Genomic DNA, 20,557 nt, shown 5'->3' with positions numbered 1-20,557 from the left:
GATTTGATATATAACTACACCTGTAAGTTATAGTTACTAAGGATGTCAGTGATGTAGGATCCAGCATACTGCAGTGTTCGAAGTCATACAGTGGCATATTCTGATTTCAGACTTGACTGGTGCACTTCTAGATGCTACTACAAACATGTGAAGGACCTTCTTCTTTATCGCTTAAATAAATGCGCTAATGTTTCTTTTAGTGTGTGAAAATTGTTTATGTCAAATCTTTTATGTAATACAGTTATTTCCACAGATGTCCTTCTGTGTCTGCTAGCTTGAAATATCAGCAGATGCAAAGCTAACTTGGATTCTAAACCATTGATTGTTATATGGCAGAGGATAATTCTGTGGATACAGCTTTTCTGAGAATTGTACAATAACCCTGTGCCTGCGGAGATTCCATCTTCTTCCAAGAGAATAAGACTCAGAAATCTTGTCTTCCTAGTAGAAAATGGAACAACATCTGTTAATTTTATTGAAATAATTTGGTTGGGATATATCCACATTTAAATTTGGTGGGGATGAATCCATATTTGAACAGAGGAGGGACAGAATGAATTATGAAATAAGTGGCTGGGTTGCATGTGTGAGCTACTCAGAATTTGTTGCAAATGTTGATTCCTTAAGCCTTGCACATTTTAGATGAAGTATTTCTGCTTTAACTTTCAGTTATTTTGATATATTTGCAGAATGCAGAAATGACTATTAAGCAAATAAATACTAAATAATAGTCATCTGAAGCTGGTATTTTAGTTATCAAATATTGACTGACATACAAATGGAATACTTGTACAAAGAGACTTTAAAATTTGTTAATAGCACAATATTATGAATATGACAATATATAATGTTATGTACATTACATGCAACATTATACAATATTGCATACAAAATATTGCATACAACTGAATGTATGAAAGCTGGCTGATGGTTTGCAACATGTCTATATGTGCATTTTGGGCATATAGAGATGAAATTATCATGTCAGGGGCTCTTAAGGAGGAGACCACCCATGCATTGCTGGAGTTTTGTACAAAGACTGTTCATAAGGTCTGATGATGTCCCTCCTGAATACATTGTACAGGGTGGCTGAGGCAGAGATATAAAGGATTAACTCATTGGTACTTTCCATAAAATAAATAAGTTGCTAGGCATAATATTGCTAGTTGATGCAGCTCATAAAACATAATCACAGAACTGCTCAGGGCGAATATTTCAATGGAATTGGAACAAGTGATAAAATGATTTTTTTCAATTCTGACAGCTTCTTTTGGGACCATCATTTGGTGACCCAATTTCAAAGATCACTCTGATTTCAGGAAAGAACTATTAATAAATAACTGAATCACATATTTCTCCTCTGTGTCATTTTACCTAAGTCACACCGTTTTACAAATGTTGTAGTTCAATAGAAACAGATCAGGAAAGCCCAAAACAGAACCTCTATTCTATACATCTGATGAAATGAGCTACAGCTCACAAAAGCTATGCCTTTTAATACAATTTGTTAGTCGGAAAAGGTGCTACCAGACTCCTGATTTTCTACTGTTTAGATGTGTTGTGGATTGTTTCCAGGTCAATGGTACATCAAAACAAAAGTTCTGGACAGAAATCTAGGACTCCACTTTGTTTAACACATTAAAGTAGGTTAAATAATATGCAATACTGTCTAAAGAGTATAATTCTGTTAGACATTTCTATTGAAAGTGATCTAAGAGTGTCCTTAGTCCATCTTCTTTATTTAAAGAGTTGAAGTAACTTGTTGGATTTCTGTTGTTATTTAAAGTGATATTTCATCTTTCCATTTCCAGGGTATTCAAAACAAACAGCAAAAAATCAAAACAAAACATACCATAACTGCTTAAAGTATCATTTAAAATACCTAAATGACACCAAACATTATAATGAATATAGACTGTTCCTATTCCTATACAGGAATATGTGGCGCACACAATACAAATTTGTGCTCACATGGAGCATTTTCTCTCACTCAAAAGAGCAGGAACCCTCTGTATGCTTTGAGGATTTGGACTGTAACCAATAGGTATTAGATGCTTGTAGTGTATTTTCTTTCCAGAATTGAACAAAGAATTCAAATAAATGGAAAGGATCAGAGACAAAGGCAGAGAAAACAGTAACTGGCATTCCTTCCCAATTGTTGATACTGTAATATTTTGCCAGTTCTCTTGTAACAGTATGATTGTTTTCAAAAACGGCGTACTAAGGGTACTGTAGATAAACCACAAATGTGCCTCCAGTGTCTATAAAATCCTAAACAGACTGTAGAAGAGTGTCTTTGGGAATGATAATGATTTAGGCTTGTTATCTTGGGGACCTGTGCTATGCAAGAAGCAAATGGAAAAGCAAGTGAACAAAATGGTCTGTTTTTTAAAAATATGTGCTCTATATCCACGCACACTGTAGCTGAAGAATTAATTACACTAGACAGAATATTGCAGAGCCTTTACATGATAAAAACACCAAGGGCTTTGTTGCTATCTATATTTCACTTTCTTCTAGTGTTTTATGAATATATGAAACTGAAGGCAGGAGGAAAGAATCAGGCAAGTTGCTCAGTTGGCTCCCCCTCCATGCATACTTGGTGATAACTGAGAGTCATTAGGTTATAATTACAAATGAAGTGGAAGGTGCTTTTGTTGAAAACCCTCTATTTATAGAAACAGGGCAATCTACGTAGGAGAAAGGAGTTGGAAGATTGGTGGGTCGGAGAGGTGAGAGATAGCCAACAAATCATTGCCCTTGTTTATAGCTATTTACAAGAAACTGCATAGAATTATAGTGCTTTGCATTCAGCATTGTTAAAGTGGAAGAGAATGCCTTGTAGGGGTTAACTTCTTATGCCTGCACTGCAGCCTATTTCTGTCAACACTGGACTTGGGAAACAAACGTTTATGCTTTGTGAAATGGAAGTGTATTTTTGAAGACTAGCCGTCAGATATTTTTTGCCCTTCACACTTTCAAATGCTTAGCCTTTTTTCTAAGTTGACTGCAAAGAGCATCAGTTTGCCAGACTAAAAGAGAGATTGGGGGGGGGGGGAAGGGGCAGAAAGTAAACGAGAAAAAGAATGGGTAAAGGGCTGGGTTGTCTTGACAAGTGCCCATGGCATCACCGTCAAATATATGAGTTTCAAGTAGAAGATGGCAGGAGGGTTGGCACAGCACATGCTTCCTTCTAGCCTATGACCTCTGGCTACCTGATTCTTGAGAAGCTTTTCAATCCTTCCAAATGATGTTATTCCAAACTGTCATCTGGTTTACTTGGAGCACAGTGTCTCACAAATAAACATGCTATTTAACTGCGGGTCAAGGTACAGAGCCATTCCGCTAGCAAAATGCCTGGGATACATTAAATGGCACTGACATGGAGAGGGAGACGAAGAGGGATCAAAGTTGTCAGCCACATGCATGGAATTGGTCTGCACTGGGGGAAAGATGCACCATCGTGTATTGAAATGTATTTTTTAAAGCCATAATAGAGTTGAACATTTAAAACTATGACTTGTCAAATGCTAGGGATTAAGGAACTACGTATGACAAAATTCAAAGTTCAGGGGAACACCAGCAAGGCAATGTCTTCTAGATTTGCGGAGAGCTCAGGGCTGAGTGGCTGGAAAATGTTAAGTGGTTAGTGGGAAATAGGTTCATAGAGAGTTTGGAGACTTTATTTCATATACAGTTTAAAAATATCACTTTCTATGAAGATGCAGATGTCTGGTCTTTCCCCTATTGTACAGTGGTTTATTACAATGGCTAGTATTCTTCCACAGAGCTTAGCACATTTAAATGAACCCTTACATTGGGTTATTTTGTAGGGCCTTAGTCTGTGTAACAGTTTTTTGAAATATTTTATGTTACCAAGTTTTGTTGCTTTTGCAAACAACAGAAAAAATATTTTAGGTTTCATTTTCTTAATTAAAACACAGATATAATGTTAGGCTTTACCTGCTGTGATATTTTAAAGAATCTACTATCTCTCATCACTTCCAGTAAAGGTTTACACTGAATGCCTAGTAATAAAATACAATTTTATTAAATGACCTCAAAGAACATGATATAAAATTCCACAGTTCTACCTCCTGCACTTTATTTTCTGGAGTATATGAACTTTATACTCAAGAAAAAGAAAGTGTGTGCATGTGTGCACACCTGTGTATTTTCTATAGGCATAAACAAAATGTATTGTTCATGATCAGGGGCAACATATTTCCTGCAGGGGAAAAGTGCTGTCCTGGGAAATTGTGTAGAAATATGAAGATTATCCTGAAGAAAGGAGAAACCATTTACATATTTGTAAAGTCTGACCAAATATCCCTTCAAAAATAAATGGCGTTAGTAATGGAGGTTTCTTTTTATTGTCTGTTAGCTACTGTAATTGCTAGCAAAGCCCACTGTAATTTAAAGTAAAAAGTAAAATGCACAAATTAGCATATAAATAAAAAGCAGGAAGGTGGAAGCTTTGGGGGGAATAGAAAGGAAAATGATTGAAATTAAAACTTCTTTTGAGATTTTATTGCTTTTTTATTTATTTATTTATTTATTTATTTGGCTTAATTAAATGCCCCTGAAGTGTGTGAAACATGGTTATAGTTTAAAAACACTGTTACTTTGTAAATCGTAGGGACAAAGGGCTCTCCTGGACTTTAAAGTTTCCGTGCACGTAAATGTCAATAGAGTGCCTTCTCCATCATCAGCACTAAATTCACATTGATGCCTCTTTTCTTCTCTGTATTGATCCTTCCATGAGAACGTAGATTTGTATCTGTTAATTAATGCGTCCTGAAACAGCGTTTGTATTAATCAGGCAGATAAGAAAAATTGGATGCCTGCACCCTCATGACAACCGTAAAAGTGCTGGCCCTGATAAAAATCATGGACGGACCTCAATAAAAAAGTTCCTCCTTCCACTCAATAAACTAATCATCCCTGCTTTTAATTATTCGGCAGAAAGATGTGTGGAGATTGGAGAATGTGTAAATCTATTTACTAACAGCAGTGTCTGGGAGGGAGAATGGGCCTGTCACCGGACAGTGCTGCAGGCAACGTTCTCTGTCCATCTGCTTCTTGAGAGAGAGGCTGCAGCTAATTGCAAATATGCCTTCCGCTTTAAGACCCTTTCAAATTATTATTTCTGTTTCATTTCCTTCCATTTCCCACAAGAAGCATGGGGCTAGCCGGTTGTCATTTTTCAGAAAGGTTGGCTTCGCTTATTTAACAACGTTGTTGATCTTGTTTGGGGGACATGACAAATGTACTTTTATAAACAAGGAACAGAATACAGTATGGAAAGTGTAAATAAGTAAGAAAAAGGAAAGCAGGTGGTGTCTCAATAAAGGACATCGCTTTTAAAGCATGACTCCTGGCCTGGAGTGACTTTTGATTTCTTTTAATCAGAATACATTTGCGTCTGAGTTGTGCAGCAGGCTGACTCTAAACTGATGTCTAATCCTTGTGCCTCGTGGTACTTTGGCACGATTCTGTGTGTTTTAGGAGAAATGAGCAGCCACAACCAAAGCCTGTTCGTTCTGTAGGATCCCTGTCAACGCACACGTGAGCAGCTCCATAAGTCACACACACAGCGGTTTAGACGTGTCTTAAGACCCACCGTCCCACCCCCCTTAAGAAAAGCTTGACTAATCCCTTTTGATGATTTTATTAACTCCTGGGTGGTTGCAGGTGCCAGCTGGCAAACTAGGATATTTCACGGATAGGCCAGGAAATCGCTCCTTCACTGGGACCTCCTGCGCTAGGAGTGTTGTCAGTCGGAGATAATAAATTAATAGCTACTGTAAATAGGTGCCTGAAAAGGTATGACTATAAAGAAGTTTGCCCTTAGTGATCCTATTAAAAAGGAGAGGAGAGATAGTGAAACAAAAGCAAAACTTAAATTCATTAAGAAGCATTATTATATATGTTTCTCTCTCTCAGAGTGATGGTGTGATTACTATTCACTTGGCACTTTAATGTGCCATTCTGTTATTTGAGCAGTGTGGTGGTGGCAGAAGCTATTATAGAAGTAATTAGCGTCTTTTCTGGAAAGGGTAGGTCTTACTGAGGTTGAAGTTCAAAAAGCACTTTGCTTGGTTGTTGTGATCATCACTTAATTCTATTAAGGTATCAAATTACCTCCCCTTTAAAATGATATTTTCCTGTTTTGGTTTAAAAAAGCACCCTGCCTTTAAAGGAGACCTTGTAATCCTTAGACTGTAGCATGAAGTCTATGCAGAAGTAACTGAATTCAGTGAGACCTACTCTGTGGCAAGTAACAGTGTAGATAAGATTACAGGCTGTCATGTCTTTTATTCTTTCTCTTACCAGCCATGACAATTATTGCCAAAATGTTTCCAGATCTGATGTAGGCCATATTAGATGTTACTGAATCTGGGTAACAATTTATTTGAGGAAATGTACTCTTAAATACTGAATAAAACATGGCAGGCTCCTCCACCTAATTTTACAAGAAGCCCAAGATGTACTGATTCATTTTTATTTGAAGTCCTTTTGTTGTAACTATTTTATGTCTGCTGATACTGGAGATCTGAGCGGGCAGAGTCTGTAAGTACAGATGGCTAACTTACATAATAATAACAAGCACAAGGGTAAAGTTATCATGCAGAATCATGATGGCCCAGTACAGTTTTAATTATGTTTCTCTGTACTTTCCGTCCCCGTTTAGGATTTTCCACTTTATCGCTTGCCGACCAGATGAGCCTTCTGCAGAGTGCTTGGATGGAGATTTTGATCCTGGGTGTAGTGTACCGATCACTTTCCTTTGAGGATGAGCTTGTCTATGCTGAAGACTATATTATGGATGAAGACCAGTCTAAATTAGCAGGCCTTCTTGACCTCAACAATGCCATCCTGCAACTGGTAAAAAAATACAAGAGCATGAAGCTGGAGAAAGAAGAGTTTGTCACCCTCAAAGCTATCGCGCTTGCAAATTCAGGTTGGCAGATTGGCATGATGGCTCATGCCATTTTCCCCCTTCCTCTAATACCTTCTGCATGACAGTTTCTAGATACGACTGTCTAAGAATAAGTAATTCTTAATCATACTGCTGCAGAATAGTGCTGAATGGCTAGAAACAAGGTAGTTCAAATTAAGGGAAGATCTATGATTGTAACTATTTGTTATGCTGAGTTTCCAATTTGGTTAAAAGATGCCAGAAAATTCTGGCAGTATTAAAAGCAAAGATGCTTTTCAATAAACATAAATGTCATTCTGCTTAAATCCATTTCGTAATCCAGATAAGTCTAATCAGTCTGCTAAAACCCACTAGAATGGAAGGGCCCATGACTAAATGCAATAGATGATCTACTTCAATCTAGCTACTAAACACAGTGAACTCAATACCGAAGGTGAACTCGGGTTTTATTAGGGAAGGGAGCAAATCATCATTTAATCTTGTAGAAACTCCTCTTCACTGCACAGATTTGACGTTTGTGGTAGTTGTTTAAGCACCTGATATAACTTGGGGGCTAAGAATTCAAGAAAGGATTCTTCTCTGCATTTGAACTTAAAAGTGCTGAAGCAGTGAGCCAGTGTTGGATAAGTGAAAAATCGTTTGTTCTTTGTTGTTTTTCCTTTTGTGCCTCTCTAACACTTAACTGGGGTCTTAAGTCCCTTTTATCATTTGCATAAAGTTCATGATAGATCTCTCTTTAATGACGTGCCGATCGCTGGATACCTGTGTGTCAATAACATGCTCTGATGCGATGTACCATTGGCAGTCACACCGTGCCCCTCCATCTGCTTTTGTTTTGACCCTATCTTTGAACTTTATCTTGGTTGCTGGCCAGTAGTTTTCCCTTTAATTACAAGAAGGAAACTGTCAATAAAATCTGTTAAATGGGATGCAATGAGTGGCTTGAATGGGCGGGTGGCTATTTGTTCAAATTCTGCAGCTTTCAAGGTATTGACAGTTTGTTTTCTGGGGCCATATGTGACGATCAATCTCAGGCTGGGCTCAGCCGCGCTGAAAAATGAAAAACCAGATTGCTTTTGCTTACTTGTGGATGACGACTTGTGATTTGGTGCAGTCCTAGTGAGATGAGGCCTTCTGCCCAAATTGTCCCCCCGAGAGCCAGGATGCGTGACTGTTTTTAGAAATAATTTTTTAATTGATTTTGTAATTAACAGTTCATCTACAATATTGATGCATGAATCTTCAGATTGATAGGAGGAAAATTGTTTTCAACAATGAAGTTGTACTTTCCTATTTGTCTTCATAATGGGACCTAGCATTTTGCATTTTAATTGGGGTTTTAATTGAAAAATAAACAAAAATGAAGAATAAATATATCCATAAGAAATATAAATGCCTTAATCAATTGATGTAGGTGTGAGCAGATGTTGTCATAATATACATTCTAGTGGTCATCTCAAATTCTCATTTTATTTGGATAGGCTTCCCCCAAACAAAAGTTATAAAACATTATGAGGTGTTCATATGATTGTCACGATCCATTATGTTTACTGATAAAGTGAGATAATTGAGTCAGAAACCATGCACAGTCTGTATAAAAACACACATTTTACAAACATTTTGAAAGACAGGAAACCTTTGCACATTTAGAAATGACTGAAACAGTATTTTACTCTGACCTGCAGAGATTTAAAATGACATTCACTGAAATCATCAGCTTAGCATAAACATCTGGCTTGATTCAATAATAATTAATGCTTCTTTGTGCCCTAAATCAGTGAACTGATTTAACAGTAACCTTCCTGCCTCCCCTTCCTCTGTATTGTACCCATGCATAAACCTATAGGACATTAAAGTGAACAAAACATCAACAGGATTATAACCCCAGTTCATAGGAACTTGAAATAAAAGGCCTTGAAAGAGAATGAATGGTAGTCTGCAAAGCCAAAATGCTGCTCTGATTTGGAATATAAAGAGATCCAGATGTTGTTCTGATGGTTTTGCTTATCCTGATCCCAATTTTTCAACTCATACTTGAATTGAGATAAAACCTGGGGTCTCCAAGAGGCTAGTTGCAGTGATCAGAAGAGGGAAGCACTGGAAATTTTGTCTGGATTCAGACAAAATTTCTTTCTTAACACATGTCCTCCAAAGATAGGAATTCCTATTATTTTCCTGAGATTCAGAAATAAACATTTCTGTATTATTACAGGTTTATCACATACTGTCTCCAAAGAACCTGATTATAACAAAAGGGGGGATATTAGCAAAAGCAACCACCTGACTGAACTCGGATACTCTTAATTTACCATTGGTAATAATCATAATTGATGGGTTTATATAGCCTAAAACAATTTGGTGTATTCTTCGGTTTCACATAGCAGGTTTCTAATTAGGTACTTAAAAGGGCTGAATTGAGAAAGAAGTTCCAATCTTTAGGAAATGATCTGGCATCCGTGAGTGCTTTGCTTACTCACAGAAAGGTGGGGGGGAACCCACCTCTGAATATTTTCTAAAGCATGTATGTAGCAATTACTTCAGGCAGGTGAACTCTGCTGTGTAATAAAAGGTGTTCTCTCTGTCTCTTAGTGCTTTTACTAAGTGTTCCCATGTATTGATTGGGAAATGCCAAATGGAAGGCTGCAGGTTCACAGGTTTGTTTGCTTTTAATTATTTCATCAAGAAACAGACATTTGTACTTTTAGGCTCGAGGCTTTTTAAAAGACTTTGTGTCCCAATCAGCTGCACTGCCACCGAAATTCTAATTCTTTCTGCTCACCCAATCTACAGCAACTTCCCCCATTGACGGAACCCTTTAAAATGCTGCTCATTGGAACACTAAAAAGGAGACACTTACGATTTCTATGAAAGCAACGTCTTGGAATGCTGACAGGTTCCAAGTAGATTTACCAGGAGTAAAGCGGTGGAAAAATAATCCAAAGACTCAGTATTTGGCGGGGAGGGGGTGGATTTGGAGACAGAGGTGGGCAGTTATAACACAGACAAACATTGAAGAGGCTCACTAGTGGCACTGAACTAAGAAAGGCATGGAGCAGCTCTCCATCTAGAGATAGACTGCTTAGATTCAGGCTCTGGGAAGATGTTCTTTTTCTTTACGTTACTACAACGATGCATGCACACACTGCAAACCTTTTAACAATCAAGTGCATTGGCTTTACCCAAATATAGCAAGTAGCAGGTTCTACTTACAACTCTCATGTGAATAAATTACTTGGGCAGAAACCCTAGAACTTCTGGTCTATGACTATCGTATTGCTCTCTTCATACGTAGCAGAGACTCCTTTCTTCAGCCACTGTGCTGAAACTCCACTTCTTTCAGTCCTCTGAGACAAAGTTCAAAGGATAATTGTGATGGGACACAGTGAGGGCTGTTAACAATCCTGGCCACTGTAATAGAGTGCACACTGCTCTTGTAAATCCATCATTGCCTGTAAGAGATAGTGGTTAAGATATCAGTGAATACAACCCTGGAGTTAACTGGTTGACTTTGGGCCAGTCACATTCTCGCAACTGAGCTGACCTCAGAAGATTGTGAAAGAAAACCTCCATGTATGATTCCTTCGGCTCTCAGAGAAATGTAGAATGTAAATGAAATAAATAAACAAGCAAACAAATCCCCTCATGGAAATAGAATTCAAAGGAGGCAGCAATGACACTAATTCCAAAATGGAGAACAATCTAATCAAACTGATATTTCGTTTAACTATCTGTTTACAATTCAGTAAGTCTTCTGAAATAAATCACTTTGCTTCATAATACTTCTAAGCATGGATGGTGCTACAGTATGGAACTGTTCTCACCACAAAATAGCATATCAGCCTAAACTAGAAATTATTCTGGCCATGTTTACCATTTGAGCTTGCCAGTGTGCATTAAGTTCAGAAGAACTCCCAATTTCATTCTTGGTTTCTCTGGATTATTCAGTCAGGACCTGTTGTAAGTCTTTTTTTTCTCCTTTATCCCAATCCACAATTTCATCTTCTGAATTAAGTTTTAGTTTAAGTCTCATTTATCTCACCCACAATGTATCTCACCAGTTCAAGCATTCTAGTCATCCTGAGATGAATAGATGGAAATTAAGGCCGGGTGTCATTTTCATATTGAAGAAACTTTTGCAGAAACCTCTGGGAGCTTCCAGCCCTTCCATGTATGCATTTGAGGCATAACTACAAGAACAAACTCAGGAACAAGAAAGAACATGATAGAACCATTCAATTCCCAGAGTTTCAGAGCACCTCTGAGAATGCTAAGCCATAAAGCTGAGATAGGCAGGAGATGTAGAAAAATCTCAGGAATAATGAATATGCTTCAAGCAAATTTTGAGTAGTTCTTGATAAACATCAACTGGTGCTAGGAGGAGGCTCTGGAGGCAAAAGTCTTTACTTGGGAACAGACCAATGTTCAACTGCAGCTATAGCAACCCTGACAGTTTCTAATTGCCCAGCTCATGATTTTAAACTTCATGAGTAAACTCTTGGACCTTTGATTTATGCTGGTTACTCACACTCTGCTACTATTGCCTAATTTCTGCCCTGTTTTCATTTGTGGTATTTCATCTGGTTCCTGCCTTTGCCTTTGCTTTTTAGGTTGTAGACTGAACTGCTACTGCCTCCGTGATATGACCATGGTCTTTTGCTTGTCCTTGCTTCTGTGCTTGCATGTGTGATGCCATTAGAACAGAACAGGAAAGTTCATTTCAACTCCAATCAGAATGGGCAGTCAAGAAAAGGATCACTGTCAATTCTACTGAAGTTTCTGTGATCTGTTTGTACATGTGTACATATATACTATTTTCAAATGTAAATAATTGTTTGGGTAATCAGTTGTGATTTAATCCCAGATGGTTTTGAAACCAGCTCTTCTGAGGTTAGGAAAGCTTGGATCTGGCTACATTGGACAATTTCTATCTGACTTTCAGTCTTCCCTGTTTGGAAAAGATTTTGGAAAAGACAGTGGGAATATCAGTTACAGAGAAGCTGGAATGAGGCAAAGTATCTCAACTCATTTCAGTCAGGCTTCAGAAATGATTATGGATAGAAACAGCATTAGTCTCTTTGGTGGATAACCTTTTTTGGGACCTGGGTGTGGGAAGTGTGGCCCTCCAGGTCCTATTAGAGCTTTCACTGGCATTCAGTAGTATCAACCATGGCATCCTTCTGGACTACCTGTGGGGTTTGGGGATGGGAGGTTCCATTCTTTTCTAAGCAGGTGACTATACTTGGTGGTCATAGAGGAAAAGCATTCAAGCCCTTGGCAATTCCATCTATGGGGTGTCACAGGACACAGAGCCCCCACCCCCCATTCTTTAGCATCTAAACCACTGGGAGAGATCATGAAACCACTCAGATCATCCAACAGTTCATGATAAGGTATCGTACCCAGTTGTACCTGTAACTGTACTGGAGATGCTGTAGATCTTCTTACCTGGTGCTTGGAGACTGTAAGGGATTGGATGGGACAAAACCAATTCATTTTGAATCCCAGGAAGCCAAAGATATTGTTTTTTGAGAAACTTTCTGCTTGACTGTTAGCACCAATATTAGCTCTAGATATGGTTCAACTTCCCCTGAAGGAGCAGGCCCACAATCTGGGATTTCTCCTGGATACATGGCTTCTCCTAGTACTATAGGTGGTATCAGACCCTTTGCCCTGTTTTATCTTATATGTCAGTTGTGGCCATTTTTGGTGCAAAGGGCCTTGGCAATAGTAACTCGTGTCCTCATTAACTTCAGATTGGATTATTGCAATGTATTCTACTGTACTTCTGGCTGCATTTGAAGATGACTCAAAAACTTAGTGCAGAATGTTAGCTTGCTTGCTGATTAGCTTGCTTGCTGATGCATGAGAGTCCTTTTAGAAAGATTTACACCAGTGCCACGGGCTCTCCATTGACTCTCCAGGCTCTGCATTGACTACCTATACATTTCTGGGTCCAATTCAAAGTGCTGGTTATGACTGATAAAGCTCTAAATGGCTTGAGTCTGGGATATGTTGCTGATTGTCTTCTCCATAGAATCTATCTATCCTATGCATTCAGCTCAGGAAGGTATTCTATAGATTACCATCCCAGGGTATGGCTTAAAACTTAAATATCTGGGACACCTCTAGTCTCATATGTATTCTGTGTTGGATGTGACAAGGAGTTTCATGGAATACTTAAGTTTCTGAGGCAGTCTGGGGGCTGAAGTTGGCTGGATGATGATGCAAGGTGGATGGATCCTGCAGATGGACAGAGTACCTTAACCACTATACCACACTGGCTCTCATTGGACTACTGTTATCAAAACACACAGCCAGTACAATAAATTACTTGGGAAAAGCTGCCTTATCCTACCTGAAGTCACTTGTTAGGTCAGATGAACCCAGCATTATATTTTTCATAGTAGCCAGTTGTTGTATCAATGTCTCAGTTGTATTCAGGAATTGATATTCAGTGGCATCTTGATATACTGTAAAGATTCAGGATGGTTATCATGACTTGGTCACTGAATCAATTTTTTAAAAATCCCATTATCACATCTAGCAGCAAATTTGATGAATTAATTACTTAATGCATGAAGTTCTCTAGAGTTTCATAGAATTAGAGGGGGGGGGGATGTCACTTAGGCTATCAAATTCATCTGCCAATTCAATAAACATTCATCCTACCTTTTCCACCTCCAGGCCACTAATAAACATATTTATTAATTATCCAAATTAGGTGGGAATTGATATGTGACAATCTCAAATTCTGCTTTATCAGTTTTTTCTACACATTTAGTCTTCTTATTTAATCTCAGTGGCCATCATTTTACCCCAGGTTTGAAACTTAATTGCCATTTTGCTGCCTGTTCAACAAGTCTAGACATTATTTTGTGTAAGCTTTTCTGATTTCTAATCCATCCTGAATATTTTGGTGCCATCAGCAAACTTAGCTACTTCACCGCTGACCTCCTAACTCAAGATCATTTATGAAGAAGTTAAATAGCATTCCCTCTGTTGTAAGAAATATTGATTTATCCCATTTCCCAGGAGTTTCTAATATGGAAGAGGGCTCATCCTAATTGCAGTCTTTTGCTTTAGTCTTCTGGATGGGAAATTTTAACATTAAATTGTTAAATATCTTTTATAATTTTAAAAGTAATGGTTACAGATTAATTATTAAATGTGCAGAATCCCCAGAGGACTCCATTATGTGTAATAATTTAATTCTTAATTCCTTAATTCTGTTAAAAACCTCTAATGAAGTAATATTGATCGCATAATTTTTAATACAACTTCCAATATGGCCACAAGGGATGTAGGTTTTAGATCTAGGCTCCATAGAAATTTTAAGATCACTTGATTGCAGCTTCCTATGACCTGCCTAAGTGTTATAGGACAGAACAAGACCTTAAAAAACGTTAGGGAACTAACTTGTATGTATGCAGTGTGCACTGCTAGCAACAGATCAGGTGGACTGCCCAATCCATGGAAGATGCAAAAGTCATATGGTCCAATAATGTGAGTTCTGCATAAGAAAGTACTTTGCATTAATTCAGACATTGTTTCATCTACTACTCGGATAAGCAGCATTATATCAGGATTTCAGGCAGAGGTTTTTCCCAATTGCGGTCTCTGAAAATGTTTGTAGGTCCAGCAAGCATCCCATGTATCTGGGCTATGTTTGTTGCTAATTTAAAATCCCGTTGTTTTTTTTTAAAAATTCTGTTTCTGGGCAAAAATCTCCCTGATGGATTTCAAGACTTCCTGTACTCTCAGAAAGGAGGCTTTCATATAGTATTCCCAAGCCAATAGTTCCCTCCAGGCATGCTGGATTGCAGCTCGCAGAATCCCCAGCCAGCATGGGAACTGCAATTTATGGGGAATGTACTTATGGAAAACTATTCCATCATCAACATCATCATCATGTTCTGAGCTTTCTGCATTTCTATGAATACTTTCTGAAAATACTCCTGCAGAAATAGAAGTTATCTCTTAACTTATATAAACAAGATATATTAAAAAGGCAGTAATCATATGATTGTAACTATACCAGATCCACTGTTTTTAGAAGTTTAATATGGTAAAATGTGGGTTATTTAATTTGCATACTTACGGCAGTCCTGAAAATGCTGGTTAAATCCATATAAATTACTGTTTTGGGTGTTTTTGTACAATTCAAGTTATAGAAGAGAGTGCTAGCATTGCAATCGTCCTTTCTGGCATGAACAACTGCTATCGCTCTTGTTTGTTTTACAGACTCCATGCACATAGAAGATGTTGAAGCTGTCCAGAAGCTTCAAGACGTCTTACACGAGGCACTGCAGGATTATGAAGCTGGGCAGCACATGGAAGACCCACGCCGGGCTGGCAAGATGCTGATGACTCTGCCGTTACTTAGGCAAACCTCCACCAAGGCTGTGCAGCATTTCTACAATATTAAATTGGAAGGCAAAGTCCCCATGCACAAACTTTTTTTGGAAATGCTGGAGGCAAAGGTCTGACCTCAACATCCTGGCCCTTCCGGTTGGGTACGCTGAAACCGCAACAAGAGGGACAACCAACGGGAAAACTGTGGCAAAGAACCTTTCGCGTTACTTTAAGGCAATGAAAATGACTGCACTGATCATTAAGCAGCAAAAATGAGTAGCAGCATCTCTTTTTAGTCTTGGTCTTATTTGATGCAGTTTTCTGCCTTCTTTTCTCTCTCCTTTTAATGTTATTAGTTCTCATTTGTTTGTAATATCCCCCTTTTGCTGCTGAAAAAGATATATACATACATACATACATACATACATATATATATATATATATATATGATGCCAGTGAACTTCTTGCAAACCACCATACCCCAATGACAAAGGAATCAAAAGCGAAGCATCGTAACTAGCAGTAGAGTACAACACGATGAACTGACTGAATGCAGTATTATGTTTCACAAGAGCAGCCGCTAATTAGACAACTTCGATGGCAACCCGTGGGCTGCTCCTTATCATTGCATTTCCATCTAGATCAGTTACAGCCATTTGATTCCTTCATTGTTTTTTCAAGTCTTCCAGATATTTCTTAGGTTAGCTACAATGTAACTTTTTCAGGGAATAGTTTGAGCTTTATTCATTCATGCAATACTAAAGAAAAGAAAGATAAATACTGCTTCTTTTTTTTTTTCCTTGTGCTGTCTTGAACAATTACGAACATTTAATTAAGGACAATGAATCCTGCAGGACGATTTTTTAAAAACAAATGTTTTAGTTATTCTTACTAATGGAATATTTTTTTTCTACCAGCCTTACCACGTTTCAGCCATTTGTTAATGTGGGAATTTATCTTACTCAAGCAATAGTTGAAGGGAAGGTGCATATTATCACGGATGCAATTTATGTTGTGTGCCAGTCTGGTCTAGGACATCCCATTTCTTTGCATGAGCTCCAGTTTATATCTAAATGTACACTGAAACCAACAAATTAGATTACACCTACATTTCCAAATAGTTTATATGTCATGTCAAATAGGAATCTAAAAAAGGAGTTAATAAGTGCTTCTACATGGCCAAGTGTCATTATGACATAAGATTCTGTGTTACTCTATAAGGTGGCCTATCATTTACAAAACTGGGACTTTTGCAGTAAAGTCCACCCTATTCCGTCTAGCAATAAGGAAAAAAAATCAGATTATCAGAGTAGTCAGCCTCTGATCAACCTCTAGAACTTAGCACTTGTACACATTATTTATCAATTTATAAAACTTTATATTTTATATATCTGTAGAATGCCATTTTTAAACAAACAGCCTAACCAGTATACCTACTTTTTCAGCCATTATTGTCAGGATGTGAAAGTTGGTCAGTTTCAAGACTGTTAAGAGGTGTAATCTAATGTTTAAATGAATTAGATGCCCCCCCCGCAAAGTACAGTCACTAAATAACCTGGGAACAGGAATCTCCTTCCAATGCTATGCCAATGCACCAGTGTTAGTAGCTGCTCCCTGTGCTATGTGAACAACCTTATTCTATGTACACAAATGTAATTAAATTGTATTCCTAACCAACAAAAGAAATGTAGTTCAGCTTCTCAATGTTTCATGTTTGCTGTGCTTTTTGGAACTTTTTAGGTTGCATTCAAAGACTGTTGTCTTGTTCTTGTGGTGTTTGGATTCTTGTGGTGTGTGCTTATAGACACAGGGTAGAATTAGAGACAATATTGGATGTAAATTTCCTCAGGAGACTACAGTAGTATACTCTATTCCTTCTGGTAATAAGGTTCTTCATAGTAATAATTAAGAAACTGGAAAGCAAAATCCAACCAAGTACTCATTATGGACAAATGTCACACTGAAATATTTTCAAAACAAGGGATAATTTCTGTAACAGTTTATTATAGAATACCTATGTATAGCTTAGAAATAAACTTTGAATATTTCAAAATTATAGGTAAGTCTAATTTTTAAATGCTGTAAATATAGCTTCCATCTCTCCCATGTTATTAACTTGCTCTGTGTTGTTGCTAAGTCTTTTTTTTTTTTAATGCAGACACGTTTCCAAAAATATCGCTACTTGTGTGCTTTAAACAAAATACTGCAGTTAACACTGCAGCAACCTTGTGCTAGGAAAACTGTGTATCTTTCATTAGCTGTATGGGAATTTTCTTGTAGATTGTGTTTTTCTCAGTAGAGAGGTGACTGTTGTGTGATTCTAGATAAATTGTCATTAGCAGTTCATTCAGTTGGCCAAATAACCTGAAATTCACGGTGTGATAGGAGTTTTGAAATTGGAAGTCCCTTTTGAAAAATGGTAAAACCTTACAACTCCTGGGGGGGCAAGAAACGATGCTGATTCTTTAAATTATTTATATATATATATGTAAGAGTTGAGATTAATTATTTTCCAGAAAATTTGTGCAGGGTTTAAGTTACAAGTGTTACCTGCATTATATATGTATATATAAATATCTAATATAAATATTGTTTTCACTGGATCACATTGAAGAACTTAGGTTTTCAGGGTCAATATCCCATCATCATGTTCAGAAAGAAGGACAAACCTACAAAGACTTAAGAGGAAATGAGATATGTTAAAGGAACACAGCGTAATTTTTCATTTGATTTTTTTTCAATAATTTTTAGAGCTGCAATGAACAAATATCTCGTGGCTGTACAAATGTTAACTGAAACATAGATACACTGCACAGGCATTAGGATAACATTCTTCTTAAACCTTGCTGAAACAAATGTCCACAACCACTTATTTAAAGTGAAGTACTGGGGAAGAATTTCAAAAGGTGTATGTTTTAGCATAACATGTTTCATTTCAGGGCATAAAATCCACAGAGCGTTTCTCCTGCACAAGCAACTGAAATGAAAGTGTGTGGTGGTGTAAGACCTCCCTCATCCAGTCTGTTTTGTCCGCTCAGTTCAATGTGCAGCAGACATTCCTGATGGATTGTAGCCTGGGCTACTGTTTTCTTTTTCTTTCTGTCTTATTTAAAGCAATATGATTGTGTGACTCCTGGAAGTTGCACATTTGTTTCAATCAAATCAGATTGTTGTATTTATTCCACTATTTTGCATTTAAATGCTAACATAAAAAAATATAAAAAATTAAAACTGCTATTTTTCTTATAGAAGAGAAAATGGGTGTTGGTAATTGTATTTTAATTATTTAAACGTCTCTGTTTACCTGCCTAGGAAAACACTTTATGGCAGTCTTATTGTGCAAAGATCTCAAAAGAGGGGGAAAACCAAATTAAGCTGCTTATTATAATCCAGGAGTTGCATAATAGCCAGTAGTAAAATACAAATGGAAAAAAAAATCATGTCTAAAGCTGTAGATGGGCTTCACATCTGTAAAGCAATCAACTGTATATTTTTGTGATGTGTATCATAATGTGTGCTCCAACCAATGTCCATTTGTGTAAATGTATTTATTTTATATTGTATATATTGTTAAATGCAAAAAGGAGATATGGTTCTGTAACTCCAATCAGTTCAGATGTGTAACTCAAATTATTATGCCTTTCAGGATGATGGTAGAGCAATATTAAACAAGCTTCCACTTTTAATTGCTTTTAATTTTTTGTGTTGTGGATTTTGTTTTTCGTTTTACTTTTTTTCCATATGAAGAAATGAAATCAATAAGCCCCACCTTTAGAAAAGTGGTAAACTGTACCCCTAAGCTAATGTGGCCCTGTGCTATATAAAGATGTCAAAATGAATTTTGATGTGGTATAGTCATTTTGCATACTGTTAAATATTCAAACAGTCTTTTAGCACATTAGAATCCATTCTGACAAGCCCTTGCTTAATCTTAAAACATCTCCCCATCAAACCACGTTACTGAAAATCAATGTCTTTCTATCAATGTCATGAAAGTTAAACTTTTCACGATTTTAAGATTATATTGCCATCTGCAACTTCATCAACAGCTGAATCCATTCCATTCATAAAAATACTATAGGATTGCTTAAGTAGTTTGAAGATAGCTAATGCAGGCCACTATTAATTATAATCACTAGTAATTCTCCAGGACCAGGAAAAGAGCTTAAAATTAAAGGTATCAGGATAGAAAATGTCAGACTTGATCAGACAGGTTGTAACTTTTTCAGCAGAATCATCATCTGCTTCTGAAAGGTTCTTCTGGAATCATCATACAATTTGGGGGGTTTGGGCCCCATCCTGTTAATACTGTGTCACTGTCTTTATCAACGTTTTTCCCATTTTCAGAGACACTTATTCTCTAGAGACTTAGTAGGCTTCTAAGGACAACCACCTCACCCCTGAACTCTTCACCCTCTCACATCATTGAGATTTGTTACCAATCCCAAATTAGCTCTTGATGTTGATATACTGCATTTAAATTTTCTGTTGTATATAATTGTCCTTTATATAATAAAGCAGGATATTATTTTCCTGAACACTGTAAGATAAAACCCATGAAGTTGTCACCACATAAGAAACCTTAGCAATTGGTGAAGCCAGTTGTGGCAGATGCTCTTCTCTGTCAGAAGAGCAGATTTTTAATGTACCTCAGAAACACACCCCTTGACAACTCCCAGGCCTAACCTAGAGTGGAAGACCTTTTTAGAGCAAATAGGGAAGTGTGTGTGAAGACGGGCAGCAGAGAGGACAATAATGGGAAGCTCTATTGATATTTGATACATTGTTAACCACCATTCATAACAGAACAATCACTTTTAACTTGGTTTTGTTGTACATTCAGAATCTTAAAAGATAAGAAAGATTTCAAGAGTACAGTGAAACTTTGGTTTAAGTTGCTGCTGTGCTTCATCTTTAGTTTTAGTGGCCTTATGTGGATGTAATAGTTCATTATGTTTAACATAATCAACTGATAAAAGTAAGAAAATTATATTTTCAGTGTAACTGTACTAGCAACATGCTATTGCAGCACACTCATTCACATTCAGTTCTTCATTCATCTTCAAGAAACCGAAACATAATTAAGTATTATGTGTGGAGTATAAAATAATTGTGAAACAAGACTGAGTTAGATTATCAAACTATAAATCAGAGAGATGGCATAATGAAATCCATGTGGGTTTTTTGTTTTTAAGTAAATTTTATCTAGATAAATAATGTCACTTTTAATTTCCAGGTGCTGCTGAATTAAATGAAATAGCG

At 37.2% G+C, this 20,557-nt stretch overlaps 1 protein-coding gene across 2 annotated transcripts in view; it reads left to right on the top strand.

Annotated features, from left to right (window-relative positions):
• ESRRG (estrogen related receptor gamma) overlaps positions 1 to 18,732 on the top strand; it is a 193,505-nt gene extending 174,773 nt beyond the window's left edge. For both annotated transcript variants that reach the window (XM_063303530.1, XM_063303522.1), the window contains 2 exons: positions 6,695 to 6,964; positions 15,185 to 18,732. In XM_063303530.1, the coding sequence (XP_063159600.1) occupies positions 6,695 to 6,964; positions 15,185 to 15,429 (515 nt within the window). In that variant the 3' untranslated portion in view covers positions 15,430 to 18,732. The remainder of the gene's footprint in view (positions 1 to 6,694; positions 6,965 to 15,184) is intronic.
• Positions 18,733 to 20,557: the final 1,825 nt, after the last annotated feature.

Source organism: Candoia aspera, chromosome 1, assembly GCF_035149785.1.
Source record: "Candoia aspera isolate rCanAsp1 chromosome 1, rCanAsp1.hap2, whole genome shotgun sequence".
NCBI classification, from domain to species: domain Eukaryota; kingdom Metazoa; phylum Chordata; class Lepidosauria; order Squamata; family Boidae; genus Candoia; species Candoia aspera.
Note: the sequence above shows the minus strand (reverse complement) of the source record. Positions and strands in the feature narration are given on the sequence as shown.